This window comes from Xylocopa sonorina, chromosome 6 (assembly GCF_050948175.1).
Source record: "Xylocopa sonorina isolate GNS202 chromosome 6, iyXylSono1_principal, whole genome shotgun sequence".
Classification (NCBI taxonomy): Eukaryota; Metazoa; Arthropoda; class Insecta; order Hymenoptera; family Apidae; genus Xylocopa; species Xylocopa sonorina.
In genome coordinates, this window is record NC_135198.1 from 2,966,371 (window position 1) to 2,988,835 (window position 22,465).

At 41.3% G+C, this 22,465-nt stretch overlaps 2 protein-coding genes across 2 annotated transcripts in view; one reads left to right on the plus strand and one right to left on the minus strand.

Annotated features, from left to right (window-relative positions):
- Rpn2 (Regulatory particle non-ATPase 2) overlaps nt 1-22,465 on the minus strand; it is a 60,850-nt gene that overhangs the window by 37,310 nt on the left and 1,075 nt on the right. Inside the window, exons 5-10 of the mRNA XM_076896621.1 lie at nt 21,957-22,418; nt 21,648-21,874; nt 21,260-21,512; nt 20,943-21,131; nt 15,625-15,840; nt 15,162-15,226 (exon numbers count right to left, since the gene is read on the minus strand). Of these exons, the coding sequence (XP_076752736.1) occupies nt 15,162-15,226; nt 15,625-15,840; nt 20,943-21,131; nt 21,260-21,512; nt 21,648-21,874; nt 21,957-22,418 (1,412 nt within the window). The remainder of the gene's footprint in view (nt 1-15,161; nt 15,227-15,624; nt 15,841-20,942; nt 21,132-21,259; nt 21,513-21,647; nt 21,875-21,956; nt 22,419-22,465) is intronic.
- Nucleotides 18,328-20,954, plus strand: LOC143424564 (pancreatic triacylglycerol lipase). Its single transcript, XM_076896709.1, has 8 exons — nt 18,328-18,351; nt 18,670-18,871; nt 18,948-19,122; nt 19,299-19,447; nt 19,519-19,773; nt 20,048-20,236; nt 20,312-20,438; nt 20,775-20,954. The coding sequence occupies exons 2-8, from the start codon at nt 18,829-18,831 to the stop codon at nt 20,833-20,835; spliced, it is 999 nt and encodes a 332-aa protein (XP_076752824.1). The 5' UTR covers nt 18,328-18,351; nt 18,670-18,828; the 3' UTR covers nt 20,836-20,954.

Genomic DNA, 22,465 nt, shown 5'->3' on the forward strand with positions numbered 1-22,465 from the left:
GGCTTGCGACTAAATTTCTACACGGTAGCCGTGGCTAACGCAGCTGGGGGATGGAAAAATTTCAGCATTCCCGTGGAATCTCACGAACACTGCTTCCGTGATTGTTTTTCCTCTTTCGACTCGTGACTTTTTAGCGTTCGCATTGTAATATTTTCATATTTTTGCAACACGATTTCCCTGCTGCACGGGGTCGAGAGTTTCTCCTCTTTTTGACGCAGCTTTCGCCTACGTGATATTTATGCAAAAATAAATGAAATTCTTATAAACTCCGAATAGAGATTTATTTCACTCTCTAAACGTTATTACGGATACTCGTCGTTCCGAATGACGGAGATGTACGCGTGGGAACGTTGCGTACAAGAAATACGAGATGCAAGCCACGAGAAAAAGTTTGGCCGATAATAGAAGAGTGTAACGAGAAATGACAGAGTTCTATTCTCGTGAGCATTTAAGAGAAGAATGGTACTAATTAGATGAAACAATCGTTCCGGCGATCAAATAATTTTTTTAATGGCCGCTGTCTAGCTACCAGCGAGAAACTGACGTCGCGTTAATTAAATCTCGCTGACGACGATGTTCCCTCCAAGGCAAACCTGGCAATTCCTCCGAATTACCAGTCTCTGTCTTCAAATATTTAAACCCCCCGAACGAGGGGACGTCGATTGCGGGCAAGGACAATTTTTCCGTCGCAGAGCATCCCTCGTGTAAACCGGAACAATAACTCGATTCACCCTTCGACGGGCAAAGATAATATTGTAATGTCAAAGAGAATTCGTGAATTTACTAAGAGAGAAGCAAATTAACGAAAAGATAAGAGTGACTTACGCGAAATACTCATGGAAGCTGATTACATTGGTCGCTTACCTAAAACAGAAAGAAATTTGTATGGTTATAAATACATCTTCATCAAACGATATATAATTCACATATATTATACACGTATGTACAGGGTATTCCAAAATGTATGTGCAAAAGTCTTCGAAAACGAATTCAGTATAATAAAATAAAAAAATTTGATTATGCAAACTTCTTCTGTTATGTTACGTCCGTTTACTTAGACCTGAATAGGTTGAAAATTAATTTCCACATCTGACAAGAGATCGATTATTAAAATGCTTGCAGAATTCCACGAATCAAACTTGCAACCATTAATCTCCAGTTAAAAGAAAACTAGAAAGAACTGCATACACATCTCCCATCATTAAAACGTACAGAGAGCTATCCAACAGCCGGCGCAACCACCGACAACCCCCACAGCGTTCGATTCATAAATCGATACCACGTACTCGTGAATTCGCGAGCACCCCGCAGAGGTTCGTCGTCTACTGTTAAAAAAAACGAAAAAAAAGGCAGGCCAGTCCGTTGACCCAGAAACGATGCGGTCATTGTTTACACAAGCGAACCTTTCGCAAGAACATCGCCCGTTAATGGACTCTGAAACGCCATTAAACAATTACAGAGGCTCGGCGAATCGCGGCACGGCGCTTATTTCCTGCCAGGCAGAATGCAAAATGCCCGCGAGGAATCGCGTAATCTTTCGAACGTACCGCTGCTCCGGCAATTAACGGGTAAATCGAGGTCCCCGTACCCTCGTCGAAGACGCGAATCGATAATCCTCGACTTCTCGTCCTCCGCGTCGCTCGCGCTACCAGATTCTGAGGAAGTTGCGTTCAAGAGGAGGGTATCTCAATTCGTCTCGTGAATATGGATTTTTATTCATTACAAAAAACTGCTATCAGCTATCGATCTACGTAATTACCTTGATATCTTTGATTTTTGATGTTGAAATTATTCTTTAGCCGGCAATAATTTTGTATAATACTTTAGAAGGATTATCTTAACGCCAGACGTCGAGTAAAATGTTCGATAATTGCGCGACTTTCGCTGAGAATATTCCCGCGTGTGATTTTTAATATCCTCGCGAGCTACTTTACGGCAACGATTCTGGCAGATCTCATCCCCCGCGCGAAACGGCGCGACGTCGGAGGAACGAGCCAGGGGGTAGTTTACTGAAACGCGAAGAAGAATTGGAGCGTCCGAAATTCAAATAATCCGAACGATTTCGAGTTTTATCTCGAGAGAGAAACGCTCGTGATGTTTGCGCGATGCAAACAATGCACGAAACGGAGAGAAAAAAAAGGGAGTGGTGGGACGTCGTTGCGACGAGAAAGTACGTTTCTTCCTGCGTTCGAAGAGAAGCTCGTGCCTGGCAATATCGTGAGCCAAGAAATGCGAGAGACAGTGGTGTTTGTTATGAAATTCTAGCGAAAAAATTCTTATCATTCTAATGGGACCATTTTCAGTTACTGGTTCGCCAAGCACGCGATTTACGTCAAACGGAAAAATTAGTGAAAATTGGAGCGACAAAATTTTAAAACTCGTACAAGCAGTGATATTAAATATCATATTGAATGCTTGATTTTCAGAAATTACATAAAATAATAATTTGTATATTACTTTTGAGAGAAGTTAGATAGCAAATTAATTAGTTAAATATTTTTAAAAATTGTGACACCACTGGGAAATAACAATTTACAGATCTAACAGATGTACAATAAAAAGAGGAATTATCCTCGTCTGATGCCAGCAATATCTCCTCCCCGATATTTTTCTCTATTTTCGAAATCCGTTTGATGGAAGAAAAGTGTACTTTGTCCCGGTTACCGAACGGGCAGGAGAGATTAAAAAATTGCCCGGCTTACGAGCACAATAACTGAAGAACGGAATGCCTTAAGCCGCGGACTGCAAATTAAACTTTCATTATCCTGAGGATTAGTCTTATAAACGTAAGCCGCGATCTACTTTCAGCTGTTACGTTCGCCCAACATTTGAGAAGAAAGTCCCTCCTAATAAAAAGAAGAATAAATTCAGCGACTCTTGGTCTCCGCTTCATTTGCACCGTGCTATTTATTTCCAAACGCGTGCAATAATTCACGATAATTCGCAGGTGAATTCAGTTCACTTTTTGACTTATGAAAAAATTTCCGTTCACGATTCTATCAACTTTTTATACACAATCGTGATCTTCAAACTGAATCCCTATGGCTATTGAACGGATCGTGCGTAAATCATCGCCAGAAAAGAGCGTGAAAAGTAGTGGATAAAAATTCGAAACAGAAGAGAAGAGTTAATCTAGCTATACATTATACTCGGTTGCCTCTATTTGAAATGGGACGTCCGTTTTTTTTTGTAAAACGAGCGTGAGTTATAGGGGGCAGGGAAGGCAATATCAGCGATTAAACGTAAAACGAGTCGGACCGCGAACGCATTTGAATTCGATACCGACTGGATACAATTAAATCGCGGATAGAAGGTAAATGAACGCTCACGTATCGCTGACTATCCGGCTGATTTCGTTCTAACCGAGAACTATTCGATGATTATCGGAATGGCTTGCATTTCTATTAACCTCCATCTATTATAAAGCTTTGAGCGAGATGGCTGGAAATTAAGAATCAACCATTGAACAATACGCGTTCATTAAACAATGAAATTAAACTGAGTATTAACAACAGACATCGTTCTAATTAAACTAGCACAAGTATTTAAAAAATATTTTTCAAACATATTTTTATTACACCTCACAACTATTTTCCAAGCGTATCCTCGATACGTACTTGCCATAATTACGTGGTTTAATATATCGAAAAATCTAAAATCGAATAATCGAGCATCGACTCCGACCTGAAATTAGTCGAGGGGGATGTATAATATATTCGATCATTATTTAGCCTCGAGAACTCGATCGGGATCGAGGCGAGGAGCTGGTCCATTCCTCCGTCGGGTAACTCGCTAATTCTAAGACGCGATTATTTAGCTGACGATACGAGCCCCGGAGCCATTGATTACTATTCGAGCCGACCGACGGTAATTAGGAGGCAATTTGTAATTATCCACGATTCAAGGGGAGCTGCCCGTGACTGGCCGGCGGAAATCGAGCGAGGCAAGTGCGATCGCAGTCGTTTCAACCCCCGCCGATTTCCATGTTAACGCTGGCAAATTAGACTTTCACAGTTAGTTTCTTAGGAAAGAGAAAAAGAATCGTTAACCGATTACAATTTCCTGTTTCAGCTTGCAGCTTAAAAGCTGGCCATTTTCCTACGATCTCCTGCTATTTAAAAGTCAGCTACTCCTCGTTACGAATAATGTAATGCGATGGAAAAATGTTGTTTTCAACACTTTCATTTACTTGGTATGGTTAATAAGATTTTTTTAAATATCAATCACAAAGTTTCGTTGGGATGTCAATTCGCCAGGAGATTTAGTACCGAACCATCGACAATTGGTTAATTATTTCATAATATGAGAACAATTATGAGAGAAAGGAAGAAATATCGATGAATAGTGCATCTAAATAGATGCGGCTAGTTGAATGGTCGCTGCCCCACGGATATCCAAGATATTTTTATTTACAGTAGCAATATTTGCTACGTCCGCCGGATAACAATGGGAATTTAAAACGCCCCCGCGGTTACGCGGCAAAAAGCGTTTTGATAACCCGTTCGAGCCGTTGTTTTATTCGACTTTGCACGCCGCGGGAACACGCGACTCGATCGGAGGGTTACTTTGATTTTATTCGCGGAATTTTAATGAGCGGGAAACGCGCCACGTTCGGACCGGGCGAGGAAGGGGTGGTGCGAGCCAACAGCCGCTCTTGTTTTTGTTTCGCTGATGGAAAAATGCGAAAAGTCGGATCGGCACTATTTAAGAACGTTTCGAATTAAAAGCTTCCGATTTTAAATCAACTTTCTTCGATTTAAATTATAGCGTTGTTCCATGGAATCGTCGCAAGTTTTTTTTTTTTAAATCTTGAGTACACCTATCCCAAGTTAATTTCACGAAAAAGAAATAGTAAGAGGATTTGACTAAACGAAGAAGCGCAATTCTATTTCGAACTAAAAAGCGGGATGTATCGTTCCAAGGAGAAGCGAGGTTCGATGTTTATTCGATGGAATAGAAAGGAGATCTCCTTTCCAGATTTGCATACACAGGTGCAAACGTGTACGCGTTCGGTTTTATCGGAAAGAATGCGAGCGAGTCGGTATTCGGCTGGTTATGTGGTTAAGGGATGCCGGAAATGCCGGGGTATTCGCTGCGAATGCAAAGCGGTCGTGTAGATAGAATCGCGCGAGACCGTTCGTGGAACAACGAACATGAAATGACAAACTACCCTTTGATGCCACTCTATTTTTCACTTTAATGGTGGTTGGTATTGGGGTCAATTAATATTAAGGTTAATTAAGGCCAATGAATGTGCATATATACGAGACAGTTATAAATACTCCACAACTCATATTCGGATTACCGTTACCATTTCTTCATTTCGAAATTATGGGGATGTTTCACGGAATCCGCGTGGAATTTATCATATTTCTACTTAATCGGAAAAATAATTCTCATAATTACCACTGAAAGGACGATTAATAGATTACACAGTTAAAACTTGAAAAAAAAGAACATTAATTAACCCCTTTTTCCAAAGCAGTACAATTCTTCCATTTTTCTTTACTCCGTATCGGACTATAAATCTTATCAAATGCTACGCGCACGTGGAAAATAATTTCTTCATAAAAATTTGTAGGTTAATCGGGAGAGGTTCGAATCAAAAACTACCCTCATACGGGAATAGCGAGGAAGAGAGAGAGAGAGAGAGCAGGTTCTCCGCATGGGAAGACAGAAGAGGCGGCAAACAAAAATTGTCCCTCGAAACGGGAAATAATATTTGCCGTAGCCGCGCCAGCGACCAGTAGAATTTTCAAGCGTCCCCGGAAACAATAGCGACTCCACTCGACGTCCGGTTATTTTCCTTCGAGTTCGCAGCGGATGTCAGTAGCAGCTTTCCGGCGGTGTCACCTCGAGAGGGCCGGCATTAACGCGATAAGCTCGGGGACGAAATATTTATTTATTCAACTACCCACGCGATTTTTCCATTCCTCGCAACAATCACGATCGACGAATTCGTAATTGGCACAAGCTCGAGAGAAATTCGAGCGAAACCGCTCGACGGCCAGCGGCTCTCTTTAACGAATCCGAAAAACAGCAGAAGATATTTCATTTAATTGTAAATGAGCCGCGGGAATTAGTTCGGAATTTTTTCTGAATTTTTATCCGCATAATTTCGGAATTGAATTATTTGAAAAAAATAGCAGAGGCCGGCAGGGGGTTGAAACTCCGGGCGCAAGAATATCCGAGTGTCGTCCAAGAGAATTTCAATACGAATTTACATTTGTAATGTAATTCCTCGCGGAAGTATGTATAATAGGACGGTAGCTTTCGAGATAGAAAATAAATGTCGCTTTTATATTTCTTCCATCGGGGGAATAAAAAATGATTGGGGGAAAACAGGGTGGAAAAATTGAATATTAACGACGGACGAATTTGAAAGAAGGGTTGCTGCTGAGCGCGCAGTAGAGATTAAAACCGAGAGCATCCCGCCGGCTCCCGACTGGATTTCAATAAGAATTTACATTTGTAATGCACCCTCGCATAAGTATGCATAAGGAGCCAGTTTTAATCCAGAGCTAATGGCTCTCCGCCCTTTTCTGTAATCTTGGAAAATGAAAACAGTTGGGGGATGAAAAAATGTGAAAGGGGGAAAAAAGAGTAGAAACGTCCGAAGGCCACGGTGGAGTTGAAACTCAACGCAACGGTGTCTTACTGCCTTTCGACACGAATTTCAATGAAAATCTACATTCTTAACGCACCCTCGCGAGACTGTAGGTGACAAAGCGCACAATTTCCATTTTAAATAAAATATGTCACACGCTGGTGCCTCCCTACCGTAAAATCGAAGCTACCTCAAAAGTAAGGACCGATCGTAATCAATAGAAAATGATAATTACCACGTCGAATCACGGGCGGAGTTAGTGGAATTTAAACGGTCGAAACGAAGGTAGAGGTGACGGGGGATGGAGCGTGGCGTTCGAGGAAGGCGGGAATATAATTGGCGGGAAAATCGATACCGCGGTAACGCACATGTGCCATTAATGCAAATTTACGTGGGACTGTTTTCCATCTCGCCGCTTAATCGGTCGTACCTGTGCTGCATAATTCCCTCTTTTTCTAACGTTATTGCAAGTCGGTGTACCTGAAACCCGCGGCGGCTCGAGCCGCTTCACCTTGAATCGTTTCGATAAAACCACCCTGACAGCCGTAAAAAGCGGCGCAACGACGCTACCGTGGTAAAACGCCGCGGTTACCATTTTCATTTCGGAGATATTCACAGCGTGCTCCGATTCGTACCGTTTCTTCTCCCTTTTACGAGGCATTAAATGTAACGAAGAACAGAAACATCGATCCGTTGAACGATGAGGAAGTAATACAAGCACTTATGGTGTACCATTGTATCTCTGAAATAGATATATATCGAGACATCTATGATTGTACCGTCTTGTACATACCATTCATCGATTTAATCGTGCGACTGTCACAACAATACGACACATGTGTGACGTTCATCGAGAACGTTTTAAGACTAATTGCGCGTGATAGATTATCAACTGTGATCGTTCGTTCATAGCAACGATGCAGTAACACGACAAATACGCGCGTATCCTCAATAACAGTGATCGAAAACGAATTTCAATTTACACTGAACTACGTTCAACCATGTATGCGAGGAAATACGTGTACGAGACACAGTGTAACACAGCCATTTCGCTTACTTCCTACGTTCTACGTATGCAAATGTACAACCGTGTAGAATCGCTGAAAACGGTACGAATCGAGGTGAAGGTTTCGTTGCACGTACCAGGCTGACAAACGTGTTAATTACACCGAAAACTGTCGAGAATCTTCTATGTTTGCACGAACTTTTACGAAATCGCGGAAAATAAAGATTAGACGCGAATTACAGTCCGTAAAATGGCTCGAGCGAAGGGAACGTCTCGATGGTAATCTGCCCCGTTGTTCTGCACGGACAATAGAATGAACCCGTATGTTCAGTTGATTATCGCGTGTCTGATTGGGATGACATTATCTGGGTGCTTGATATACCTTCGCTATGTGCACGCTCGAGCTTTTGATCAGCATACTCAAGCCAGTGTATTACCTCTGGCTCCATCCAGCGCGAAAGCATCGTCGCGTGGAGCTCGTTGAAACACGAAAAATTCCTACGTACCCGGTTTTCCCGGAATTTCGACAATTTTTTTAGAAATCCCATTGCGAGAAAAATGTTCTTTCTCTTCTCGCAATTTTTGTTTTTTTTTTCTTTTTCATAAACAGCGGACTCCCGTGTAACGCGAGCTCGCACGATAACTAGCAAAGATATCGCGACTACCGTTCTCGCGTAACGCGATTTCTTCGTGGAACGTGGCGAATAATAAAAATGAAGCCTGTTAGAATCGAGCGTCGCACTGTTTTCTTCCGCATTGTCGATTTTAAGAGACTTTGAAAGAGCTGTACCGTTTTTTTTTCGAAACTCTTGTTCGGGAACATTTCCGTACGTTCGTGTGCGAACCGATGGTGTTTATCGCGGACTTTCACTTGTCGCGTCAAGTTTCAGCAAGCTGATAAACAGATCGATCCTTGTAAAATACAAATGTACCCCGATACCACCACGGCAGACGTGGCCAAATAATCTGACGTGAAAATAATCGTTTCCATGCGATTGTCGTACAGTTAACAGCTGTAGCTAAATTTTAACAAAGATCTCGACGCGATTATTTACGCGAGTATATAAATATTGCAGAAATAGTTACCAATTTTCTACTGTTCATGATATTTCGAAATGAAATTAATAAAAATTGTCAACGTAAAAAAAGAATACATATTTTCTTTATTTTTGTGAATTTTATTTCATTTTCTTAATTTTTATATACCGAAGAAAGCATTTTTTGTTTAACAAAGAATTTTTCACGCAGAAACAGACGAAATTATCATGAATACAACATGTGTGCTAAGTGCTCTCTGTGAGAATCGATGAGGCAACTAAGAGGAGAAACGACTTGCCAGTATACGAGTGCTCTCAACGTTCGAAGAAGAGAATTGATCGAACATGGTCTTAATTTTGACTTGAAAAATTCTTGTAAACTGAAAGATGTGAAGTTATTTTGAAACATTCAGAAAAATAGACCTAGCGAAAGACCATAATTCAGTAAGCCAACGCATCAAGGTTGTCACCGAAAATGATACATTATGCGCTAATAAGCAGGTAGATAAGTTCCGGATAAAGGGAAGCTAGATAATCACGTCACTTTGAGGAAATTATCCTTGCTTCCTGACATCACTGTGCGCCGCGGTGATTAATCAAAACTCATTTCAGGATGGAGTTTATTAATCCTCCGTCACGCGTCATATTATTCTAATTTTCAATATTCCACGGAAATCCCGAGGAAGATACATTTCGCAGGAAGGAGGCGCAGCCCTTAATAACTGATCGATATTAAAAATGCAAATACCACGAATACCAACGATTCGCTTTCTCAATTAAAATCGAAAATATAACGAACTGTCTTAAATTTGTTTAAACGCGCTTTTGTAGGGTTCATTCGATTCCACGTTCGAAGTAATTAAAAAACCGTTTAAAGCGTAATTATGTTTGAATAAATAAAGAACAATTTCCGAAATGTAACGTTCCGTTTCAGAGGGCGTTATTTTATCGTCGTCGTTCCACGGTGTTCCGAGGGCCGTGTTCCCGCGGCTAACTCGATCATTTCGTGTTCGAAATCGCCAGGGGGTGGAGGACAGATAAACGCAGAGGACAAAGCGAGGGAGACGTAACAGAACGAATGGCTCGTCCAATGGTGAATTTCTATTCGCTACCGAGGAATTATGGATTGCGCAAATAGACACGATGCAAATACCACGTAGCGATACATCTCTATTATCGACCGCTTCCGCTTTGATTTCGGCTCGATAAAAAGTGGCTCGGCGCAACAATGTCCAGCCCTTCGCGTTTCGAGGCGCCCCCGAGACGCTTAACCGGTCTAATAATTAATTTAATTACACGGCACACGGTCGTTTATTTCCGCGCACGGCAAACGCCGGATATATACGCAGACGCGCGCCACGCGAACGGATATTTAAAAATATTGGAGCGGAAAACTTTTTAGACCTAAAGAGAGGGAAAGGAAGAGAGAGAAAGAGAGCGGGAAATGAGCAATTTTATGTGTACATTTGCAAATGTTACGCGTTTCGATGTTTAAAACTATTCGAGCGAAAATTTTGTGAAATTCAGGGAGCACGGAAAATCCAACAGACGCGTGTGTAGGATAATGCGAATGTAAAATCTGAAATAATACCAAGTGTCTTGGCGTGTTGTTGTCCACTCGTTTTATAAAACTAAATATGTTGTATAAAATAAAAAAGTTTTCGTTCCTACATATCTTCGCACCCCTCTCGTCCTAATCTCTTTTATGCTCAAATATAATCGAATAATTTCTAATGCCACGTGATAATCTTTCTGTTTAAAGGGACCCGAATGGTGCATTATTTGCTAAAATAATTGCCTCCTAAATTCCAAGAGATATAGAGAGAGGATGAGGATAAATAATGGCATCCGCGATCGAAATCAATCGACACGATTTAACGAGAAAGAGGACTCGAGTAATTTAGTCACGATTCGCGGATCCCATTTAGCGGATGAGAATCCTCGTCTCGTCCACGGAGAAATTAATTTACATTTATCCCCCGATTACCAGCGTTGATTAAAATCGAGGTTGGCTCGGGTATCCTGTCCGCTTGAAATTCGCTCGAACCCCTACCGCGACTCAGGAGGACGTCAGGAATCTACGAATTTCCACCCCACTCGTAACTTCCTTTGAAACTCGCTTTTAAAAATTTTCCAAAATTCAGAAATCAAACCTGACGATCGACGAGGATCGTTTTATAGTTAAAAACAAGCCGTAAAATTGTGAAAATTGTCAAAGTTCATAAATCGCTCCTACAAACACTATAATACTCTGTTCATCCCCCTCGCAAGTATTGCAGCCGCAATTCCACGCGTCTCGCGAGTCGTGGACGCTTACTACTTGCTAGAGTCGCTGCAAACATTCCATCACCCGTCCAGCGTAGGCGCTGGTCGCAAAGGGGTTCGCGGCAGCGTGAAATTTCAAATCCACTCGGGTGTTTCGCGAATAGGACGGACAGCGAAGGTTTCCTTTCATGGGAATAAGAAGAGAACGACGACGCTCGCGCCACGGCTGTCAACGGCCTGCTCCAGCGCGAGTCACCGAGCTCCTGACCCATTCATTTTGCTCGACGGTCCGTTCCGTGGATCCGCGGAGATCGATCGATAGCTTTCAATTAAAGAGTCCACGCCTAACTCGCGACCTGAAGACGTTAAACCGATTGAGAGAGAAAAATTGGACCAAAAAACGAAACTTCGATTCGAAGGGGAGATTTCCTACTTTTGGTTGAATGCATCCTCCATCGCTACACTGAATGGCGGATCTATAAGTGTGTCGCAATTACAGGTATTTACAAATATACTAATTGCACAAAAAACTACCTAATTCTACATTCTCTAAATTCCATTAATTTATTTATCAATTTTTCAATTTTTTTCAAATTAACATTCTTCGATTTGAAATTTTCTCCTTCTTCGGTTCGCGAAAGCTTCGTCAGAAACATTTGCATAGGTCGAGTTCGATGAGCATCAATTAGGGTAAATAAAGAGGACGAAGCAGCACCCTACAGTAGGCGTGGATGATCGTTACCCTTAACCAAGCGGCCGATCGCCAGCTGGCACGCGATTTTCTCGTTTGAAGGACAACAAAAAGCTTCGTCGAATGGTAGCAGAAGGGCCTATCGACTCGTTAACTACCACGATAGCATTCTCGATTTTAACTTATGCTGCGAAACAATGGTGAGCGTTCGCGAATCGACTCCACGGTGTTTCCACCCCCCGCGAAACAGGAATAACGATATCGAACGCTACGAGACGCGCGAGCTTATCGAGTCTGCGAAGACTTTACGACGGATTCGAGAGGAGAACTATCGTCTGCGGCCGCTGATCGATGGAAACGGAGACGTCTCGAGATAAATGAACGCTTCGCTGGGATAAAGGTGTTGGAAATGCTAGGAGATCGCGGGTAGTTCGTGTCGATTCGTTATGATTTGCGTTTCTACGCGCGAAGACAAATGGAAGTCGGTGAGTGTGTATTATTTTCAGGTGCAGAAGCGCCCTCGATCGGTCAACCTGCGAGGGATGAAACGTATCGGTCGACAGGCTTCGTTCGAGCCCTCGATACGCGGACATATTAAAAAAGTTCCGCGTCGTTTCAATTTGGAGGTGACAAGGGGATATTCGATGGCGTGTAGGATGTTGCGATAGTTTCCATATCGACTTTGCAATAGCGTGTTCTGTAGTTAATACGAATTGTTGTGCAAAAGAAAAGTTACTGTGTACAATCAAATAATTCGAATAATTAAGAGTTTCAACTTAAGTTATTAAAGATTCAAATTACACGGAGAAGTCTTTCAAGAATTGCTTCTGGCAATATTTAATGATTATTCTAGGCGCTCGATTGCACGTATAAAAACAATTACTTGGGGTTCGTAAATGGAGATCGTAAAATGCGTACGACAATTTGCAAACGAAAAAAGTTAATGCATCATCGTAAATAATTAGAATGGAAACGTGAAACGCGGAGGAAGCGTTAATGGACTTGCCCTCGATATGATTTATACCGATACAAGCTGATTATGTGATTGCTGTATTAATGATTCATTTATCGTATAAATTCAACAGCATATCGATGTTACCCACTATCGGAGGTGTTGCCCACTTCGACTGGTACTTGCAAATCTAACATCTACATGGTGCTGAATTCGGTACGATAAATGAAACGTTCATTTAGTCGAGGTCAATTGGTATCGTCATGAATTATCATCGTTAATGTGAAATAATCATTGTTTCAGACTTAGAAATAATTACCGATGTTCGCCAGAAAAAGTCTCGATTTCTTAACGGAAATTAAATAATATCGACGCTTGTATTTTAAAATCAATTTTTACACGTCCCAAGACCGACTAGGAAAGAAACAAGAAATTGATCTCCGATTCAAATGCGATCCCTCTGTCTAAGCTGCAGCAATTTGCCAGTTCCTGATGGAGCTCTGATAAGCTGATACCGAATTGATTGAAGTGAAATCACCCGGCTGGTAAAGCCATCCCAGCGAAAGTAATCGTGCAAGGAAGAGATAATATTCCGACGCGATATTTTTTTTACATTTAAATTTAATTAAATGTAAACTTCGTTCGATAACAGTGTACGATCTCCCGGAAGCCACCGAGGCAACGTAACGGAATTAAACGTGACTTAAATTCTCATCGAATATAGCATAAAGTTTATTTATTCGGAAGGGATAGAGTGGAAAACATTGAAATCGAGAAGGAAATTATTAAATGTATAAAACACCTGCGAACTTCGTCCATTGCTCGATTTAAAAAATTTGTTGCACCGTAAAGTTCAAATTTGTTTCTGACTGGCTCGAACAAGTTCACGTAAGTAGACGGTCGAGTTTCGAACGAACAACCGCATGCTTCCTTTTTCTATTCGGCTGACAAAAAAGATACACATACACCGAGTCACGAAAAAAGTCTCTCGTCTAAACGGAACTGTATCCCTCAAGATAGGTAAACCCTACCAACTTCTCAGAAACCTTTACAGGTACTTCCAGCAAACTTTCCCCGCCTGTTCTTTAGACGTTTTATCTCCACAAAAATGGTCCATTAATCACTCGCTCCATAACCAAACGCGAAACTAAAAAAAAGAAAAACTCGCAAAAATTGATTCCCGACCGACTTGATCACCGAGAACGATAAACGCGTCGTTTAATCGCATTATCGTCGACACAACCTTCGTTCGAAAAGTAGCTTCCTGCTCGTAGCTAGCGGAATTCGCGTCCCATTTCTCCGCAGTGCGAAACTACAAACGAACGAGCAGAAGACGGAGTCGCTTGGCGAGACGACAGAGGAAAAACGGCACAATCGCAAGACCCGAGCCTGTTTACGACGTTCCTTCGCAGGCTCCAATTGAAATCCCGACGAAACGTGGCTCGCTGTCAAAGCGATCAAAAGCTTGCGCTGAGTGCAGCTCCCGGTTCGTTTGTAGATCGTTAAAAACAAAAAGATCGCAAATGCACGGGACGACGACTCGTCTGTCGTCCCATCTCGCGATTAAAGAGAAACATTTTTCCGTTCGTTCGCATAATACGCGGAGCAATTAAGCTATAGTTCGTAACGGGCCTTGTTTTTTAAATGAACGCGACGCAACACGATAGAGCTGTTACGTGCCAATAATTGGCGAACAGATAATTGCATTGTCGAAATATCCATCGCGTATAATGGAAGTTTTACGAATAATTAACAAATTAACACCTGGGAGACGGGAGACAATTAGCCTCCGTTCGGCTGGATCGCTTCACGTTACGTGTTTATGTAAATTGGTCGCGAAACATTTTCTAGTGGATGATTCTGGTTCGATTATCGTTTAATCGTAAACTTATTGTAAAATGATAGATAACTATTATATATACTATGGTTAGCCTTTGATTATTTATGCGTTCCATAAAAAAACTGCAAAAGAGCAATAACAAATCGTTTTAAATTATTTAACAGTGTCTACTCGAGCAGTAAAAGAAAGTATCTCGAGTGGAAGTCATCGCGAAGCGTTTGAACAAGCGTCCTCCTCTCTGCCATAAGTGTGACAACGGAATTGATAAAATCATTTTCATTTACCCGTATCTCGAGGTACCTGTTGAACCGTTCGTGAGAACAAACAGTTCAATGCTACACGTAAATAGGACAAACGACAAACCGATCGAGCCAACAGACGCACCGCCGATTAACGATGGCCTTCGATAAAGTATCTGCTGAAAAGCGACACGAATCTTTCACTTTCGCGACATTAACGTCTCGTTACCTCGGATGAAAAACAAAACAAAAAATTGAACAAGAAACCTAGAAAATTAATGGCACCGAAACTTGCGTATCCATAGAACGGAATAATCCACGCACGTTTAAATAAAACTTCAATATAATTCCATTCAACTTTCTTATCGTTAAACGATAACAGCGTTTACAGTATCTACTTCCACCTGAAGTTAGAATAATATAAAGTGTAGCCGCGTCCTTGCGTAGCCAATATATTCGATGGTCAAATCGACAATAAATAGCTTCTCCTTATCTATTTAAGTATTTTATTTACTGGCACTCACCTGAAGAGGAGGAATCCCAGTCCTGTCACCGCGGCTCTTCGAACGTCGTCGTTCACGTCTGACACCTGCGAAAGGATACAATTTCATGTTAGTTATGCTTATCCACGTATTAATTACCGGTTCTTTATCCTGCCAGTCCATGCATATATAACGAACAATTGCGATTCATACAAGAAGTATAACATTTAAAACAACAATGTGATTACCACACAACCGATAAAGAACTGTGAAATAATCATCAGAAATTAATATTCTAAATCGACAGAATAATTATCGAACAATTTTTGAAACGATAAATTAAAAGAAAAAAAAGAAGAACCCCTAAGTGAACATAAATATAGTACTCTGTAAAAGTTCCTTTCAGCAAATGGAATTTCCAGTCATTTCAGTCGTCCAAAACGAAAGAAAAATAAAAAAAAAAAGCGAAAGAAACGAAGATCTCTCCCCGTGGTTGGGAACCTACAGCAACGTGGAGCAGCTTCCGGATGGCCTGGTTGTTTCCGGTCCCGCAATAGGCCATCGCCAGCGTGTACATTCCGCTCCTTCGAAGAATCGGGTCCTTGTCGGAGCAAAGGGTGGTGACCAAACGATCCGCTTCCTCTAAACGGCCGTACATGGTGAACGCGATGCCCACGGCTAATCCTCGTAGGATCTTCTCGTGCTGCGTTTCTTGGGCATACTGAAAAGAAGTGAGCAACATACCTCTTAAATATTTTTGACATTCTCCAATGGACAGAAATTTTAAATTATCCATCATCGTTCCATTCATTGCCAAAGTACGCGATATCTCGAAATAAGCGCTTGTAAACTTCTAATCGTCCAATAACAAAACAAATAATATTGTCGCATACATTATCGTACGACGCATTATTGATGACGATAAGTAAGTAAGTCGAGCGGAGCGCAGGAGTAATTACAAATGCATTTTAGTCGAGTTCCATTCACTCTTGAATTATCGTGACTAATTATTTTGCACTCGTTACGTTGGTATATGTATGTCCATGTATAAAGTAGACCATTTCCGTGTTGATACACGGTATTAAAATTCGAGCGATACTATTGGTAAAATGTCTGTCCTTAAAAGTTCCGAAGTATCTACATTAAAAAGAGGAAAAGTTCCGAGACGTAGTGTACGTTCAAACCAATTTCAAAAGGCATTAAACATGAACGTCTCTGAAACAAGTGTACATTGGAATTGGGAGTAACGCGATTTAGAGTGTGTTGCGATGGAAAAGTGAGTGGTTTACATACTACTGTATAGTGTTGAAAATTAATTATAAAGTGGAGGATAAAAATTACAAGTGAATCGATAAGGAGTTCAGTGCGAATAAAGCGGGTATCATTTGCACGCTGCTCTCTCTCTCTCTCTTAGGTTGCAACATTCTTTAATGTCGTTCAACGATTTATCGTTGTACTTCAGTTTTTCCATTTGTTCGATTATTTTACTGATTACGAAACGATGAAACTACGCATAGCAGCGTGCAAGAGATCTTGATAAAAAGTAAGAGAATTTTTATAACATTCATTTAGAATTCATTAGATTTCTAGGAAGGTCATTTATTTCAGTATCTATATATTCAGTTTCTCACTGCAAACATTTTATTCATATTCGTGATATTTTGTACTACAAAACCATTGGAATACGAAGGATACTCGACATCTGGATAAGTAACATAGTAGAACTTCGAGAAACCGAGTCTCAAGATATTGAATAGTGTAATTAACCAGAGCTTGAGCGATCTCACATTCTGCCAAACCACTCTTTCTCTTAACGAACGAAAGCGCAGAAACGTACAAATTTTGAAAATTTTCAAAAACGACTCCGTCCGGAAAAAATGAGCTTAACTAAGAAATCTCCTCTGTTCGATCGTTTGTTCCAACATTAGAAATTTTGCCACACATGGCACTAAATAAAAAAAACCGAGTCGAATCAACACGACAGCAATCCACCCAGTCGAGCGAGCGACAAAACTCGATCGATCATTCAAATTTGACGCGATTCTACCCGCGTGGCCGAATAAAAAAAATCGTTCGCGAGTATTCTGCCACGCGATACGTTGAAACGAATATCCGTCCAAGGCGCAGACAGGTGAAACACCGGTGACAAATCGGCGCAGTTTGTTGACGCGTTGCTGTTCCTCCGTCAACGGCGAGCAGAATTCGTTGGCGCTCGCGTGGGAATCGCCACGCTGAGAAATACGATGTCGCGCGGACGGGTTTACCTAGCTGGCGAGAATCTCGCGGATAAATGGGTGAAGATTATGCGCGAGACGCGTCTGGGGAATGGCTACCTCCAGCTGGGGAGGAAATCGAGCTCTACGTCATTCTCTCGCCTTTTCGCTGCCTCGCTAACACAACGAGAACCTCGTTCTCGCCCCTATTTCGGGGGGTGAAACGGCCACGCGTACCGCTCTCCCCTTTCTCTTTTTTAATATTTAGTAGAAACACTCAATATTCGAAAAGGTGTAATATCGTTGAACTCTAAATAATTCAAGTATACAATAACTTATTTTTGTCATTTGAAATTGTAAATTTTAATTAATGTAAGGTTACCAGAAATAAGCAATCCAAGCGTCGCGAAAACGCCTGTTCCGTCCGGAAAACAAACAACTTTATTAATTTCAACATCAACAGAATCAATTACTCGCGTGCTACAATAATTTCCGTGTTGTCTAATCTCCCTATCGTTTCATCACGTTCACGAGATAGGGACGAGATAAACGGGCACATTGTAATTTCGTCTAAAAATAGTCCGAAATGAACCTCTCAACCCTTAACGAGCCAATAACGACTTCTGGAAAGCAATCGGAGTATCGCAAGAAGTGTACGACCGACCGCGATGAAAATATTTCCTCGATGGAATACAATGTTGCAAAACACTTCGAGAAAACAAAAGGAGTGACTTACAATAAAAACGAAAGACGCTTCCGCTATTGATTACGATCTCTCGCATGTGTACCCTTGAAAGACGTTTCCGCGCATCTGTTCGTTGCGCAATTGATACTTAGTTCTATTTCTTTTTTTGTAACTGCTGATTCTTTAATTGACCAAATTTCCATCAGAATAAATTTGCGTAACATTGGTTTGTTCGCGGAAAATTCGAATACGGATATAAACGGGTCCAACCGTAGGACGCAAGACAGTTCGCATATTGACTACCAGCCTCGGAGGGGGCGCGATCGAGGACACGGTAAAAGACAACGAATACTAATCTAAATTTCCCAAACATCGCTCCTTCGACTATAGTTCACGTATCGCAGACTCGCGAGAATTATTTACACATCTATTGCAACAGTCCATAATACTTCATAGTAAAAAGTAATTGATTCGTGTAGCAAGAAATGTAATTCAATAACTGATCCAATGTTTCCCTACCTCGGGGCTAAATTACGGGATTTACACGATGTAAGGTCATTCCAGCTCTAAGATATTAACTAACGAGTTTTTACCTACAAGATTATACCTCTCCATTAAGATTAAAATCGGATTGGTTTCCAAATGGCCGCAGATAGTTCGAGTGTGAGTTGGTACTCATCAGTCGGCCGAGTATCAATTCATTTATCAACATACACGAGTGGCTGACTATCGTTTCCCTAAAACCTATAAAAGAATCGATGTCGAAGCCTGAATACCCGTAATTGCAACGAGCATCCACCGAGCCACAGCTATGGTGACGACGACGAACGTCAGCGTGTTCCTATTGTTCCTCTGTGCGTACCAAATTCCGAATTCGATACGCCCGAGAAAAGTTGGAATAGTTTAATAACAAAGAAAATTCTGTTTCAGTTTTCCCCATGCCGCTTGTATTATCGCTATCGATCCCGATAAAACCAGTCGTATTGCTTGGGGATGTGAATGGGATAGTGCACCAGATCGAGCTCGATTATAAGGAACTGTCTTCGGATCAGATCGCTCTCATATCGGAGAGCGTGACTACCACCAATTTCACCCTTTACACACGGTTAAAATTGTTTCTCTATTTCTTCTAACATTTCTAAAGGAGTCTGTGAAATTTATTTCAGTTCACCAACCGTGAAATGTACAGTCTCAAAAAGAGAGAGAGAGAGAGAGACGTGGACTTTTAGTCGGATCACCTTAATAACAATTTCATCGACGTATAATCGTTTCCAATTTCAGGAAAAACCCTAAGGACGGACAGCTGCTCACTCTTAACGACACAAACTCCGTCAAGAGTAGCAACTGGAACCCGAATAAGGTAACAGTCATTGTCACCCACGGTTGGAACGATAATGGAAATTCTACAGTCTGCCCAGGCGTGCGCGATGGTAAAACTCCATTGAATTTTCATCTATGAGACGGCAACTTCGTCGATTGCTAATTAACGCTTTGTCCGCAGCCTTCCTGAATGTGTCCGATTGCAATGTCATCATCTACGACTGGAGTACCATTTCGAACAATCTGGTCTACCCTACCGTGGTGAAGAGTGTGCCGCATGTGGCTAGATATGTGAGCAATTTCGTCAGCTTTTTGCGGTTAGAAGCTGGACTTAATCAGTCTAACTTGAAAATGATGGGACACTCGCTTGGTGCCCACATCATGGGACTGGCCGCGGGAAACGTCAAGCAGTATGGCTTAGTTGACGAAGTAGTTGGTAAGTTACCGTTGAACCGATGATTTTAGATGAATTTACTTTATCAAGAAATTAAATTACGAAATCAGGCCTGTATGATCACCTTTTTGCTTGCTGTTCGTAGATATTTCTCGTAAATAATTAATATTATAGTATTACCGTTGTGGCAGTTATAATAAACAGAGGTAAAAGTATTCGATGTGAATAATACATCAGAGAAAGCTAAAGGGAAGCAGTGCAAGCTTTCAACCTTGACTGAGGAATGAAAAACTTAGGCTGTGACTCTTGATTGTAGGTTTCGACCCTGCCAAGCCCCTGTTCGAGTATCAAGGCCCAAGTGGTAGACTCGATCGTTCGCAAGCACGACACGTTCAAGCTATCCATTCGTGTGCCGGATTGTGGGGTATAGATTATTCTATTGGTACTTCTGATTTCTTCGCCAACGACGGTAGAAACCAGCCGGGATGCGGTTCGGACGTTCTTGGTAAAAATTGCCGAAATATCCGAATTTGAGGAGAAAGAGTGCGTTCTTTTGCTAATAATCAATTTCACTGAACAGGAAATTGTGCACACGCACGGAGCTACAAGTATTACATCGAATCTATCAGAAACCCAAAGGGTTTCATTGGTAAGCGTTCTGGTGGCCTTTTAACAGCATACATGGGTGGTGCCAACCTCGACTCAAAGTAGGTTTTATCCTCCATCATTCTTGTCTAATGTTAATTACAGCTACGCTTGTTTTTATTTTATACAAAGCGTTCAACTGTGAACTGTAGGTGATTGTACAAACAAAAATAAGACGAACATTAAGAAAAACGAAATTAATTAGAGGTTTTATCTTTTTAATAATTAATATTTAAAAATCAGGCAAAGCCTCAAATGGACTTTTATTATCCTTGAGAATCGTCTTATCTTATGTTATAGAATCACCTTCTTTATCGCCTATATTTACACTGTATAAATTTTATGAAATTTTGTCAAGTTCTTAGACAAAATTATTTAATTTTTAATTGTCATTTCAGAGCTAATGGAACCTACCACTTCAAGACCAGAAGTTCGTCACCTTTCGCGACCAATCGTTAAAAACATCCTTTGCCTGTACCATGTTATAAATAGCACTCGCGTCAAATAAACATTCTTCGTTCTGCCTCCTTGCAACAATTTGTACAAATAAAATGTTTCTTACATACCGCAATCATATCTTCTATAGCTGGAGTAGAGTTTGATCCCAACATAACCATGCCCATGGCAATGCCCGCTGCTTCGCCAGTGACAGCATCATCTTGATAAAGATTGAACTTCAACTGTTCGTATACATCTTGCCTATGAGAGCCCATAGCAGCCAAACCTAATCCCAAACAGCCACCATGACGAACCATCTGCAATCGAAATAAATCGAATTATAAAAATATATTTTATTGGATGTTACATTATATATTTTTATAAATCTAACGATGTATAAGTTATCGACGATTTTTCGAATAAAAGTAAACGATAGCATACGTGCCTCGTTCTGAGCGTCCTTCAATTGACCAAGTAAGTAATCCGTGATGGCTGCGCCATGATTCGCATGAATCAGTCCTAACGCGTATAAGCCACCGCCCTCGGAATAACCAGCTCCCGCACCAGTGTCCCGTGGAAGGTAAGACTGCATTAGAGCTAGAGCCTCTTGTTCGTGACCTCTATGAATCACTCCTAATGACGCTGTTGCCGTCAGTTTGGCCCAATTTGTGGCCCTAGCCAACCATTCTAAGTTATCTCTGAAAAAAGAACAATGCTTGTAAGTTCTTCAAATTTATTAAACTTACTATATTTAAGTTACAAATATATGGAATGACGCCACGGCGCTATTTCATTTTATTTTATTTTTTTAATGGTTAGAGTATAGAGTTTACCTTAAGAATTGGTCGCTGGTAGTTCCAGAGTGCATGTAAGCGTTCGCGATAACGGTGGCAGTATGACAAATAGACACGCGTATGGTATCTTTAGTATTTTTCAATATCAACATGTCGGTATGGTTACTACGAATTAGAAATTGAAGATGGAGATCGATCGAAACTTCTCCGCCTAGTATGCTCGAGAGAGCATCTACTCGCTCTTGTTGTTCACGCTCTTCGGCATTCTAAACGAATGAAACAGACGAATCGATAAACTTTTTATATCCTACCACATAATGTTAATTTGTTACACCGACGATATCTTACCAAACTTTCAACGCTACGTTGGGATTTCTCTTCCGGAGCCGGAGTAGCGTTTTCTGTTTCCATTGGCGTAGACTCGGAATTGTTAGCTTCAGCGGAAGCTTTCACGGCTGGTTTCACAATTGGTTTAACCATAAGAGCACCTGGTATGGGAGCTGTCGCTCTCAGAGCTTGTAAGACACGACCAAGGAACTGTTGAGTTGCTGATTCATACAAATCGAACGCAATTTGGTAGGCCATGAGAACACAATCTTGCGAGCCTTTGCTCAGCCTGTCCAAAAGTTCCGCAACGGCTAACGGATCGTCGAGGAATATCAAGCACTGGCACATGTTCACGTAATCCGGTGTTCCCAAGTTACGATAAAGGCTCACTAAGCAACGAAGCACGGTATTGCGGAAACCACGATTCTGAATGAGACTCATGACCACTTGGAAGGCGTACGATAACATGCCACTAACATCATCCTGCAACAAAAATGATTACAAATCATAAACATCGATATAAATATATA

Bases quoted from the DNA above. Each gene is read 5' to 3' on its own strand.
- LOC143424564 (XM_076896709.1), top strand. From the start codon at position 18,829: ATGGTGACGACGACGAACGTCAGCGTGTTCCTATTGTTCCTCT. The intron at 19,123-19,298 runs GTTAAAATTGTT...TTCCAATTTCAG, and splicing joins AATTTCACCCTTTACACACG to GAAAAACCCTAAGGACGGAC. The intron at 19,774-20,047 runs GTAAGTTACCGT...TCTTGATTGTAG, and splicing joins CTTAGTTGACGAAGTAGTTG to GTTTCGACCCTGCCAAGCCC.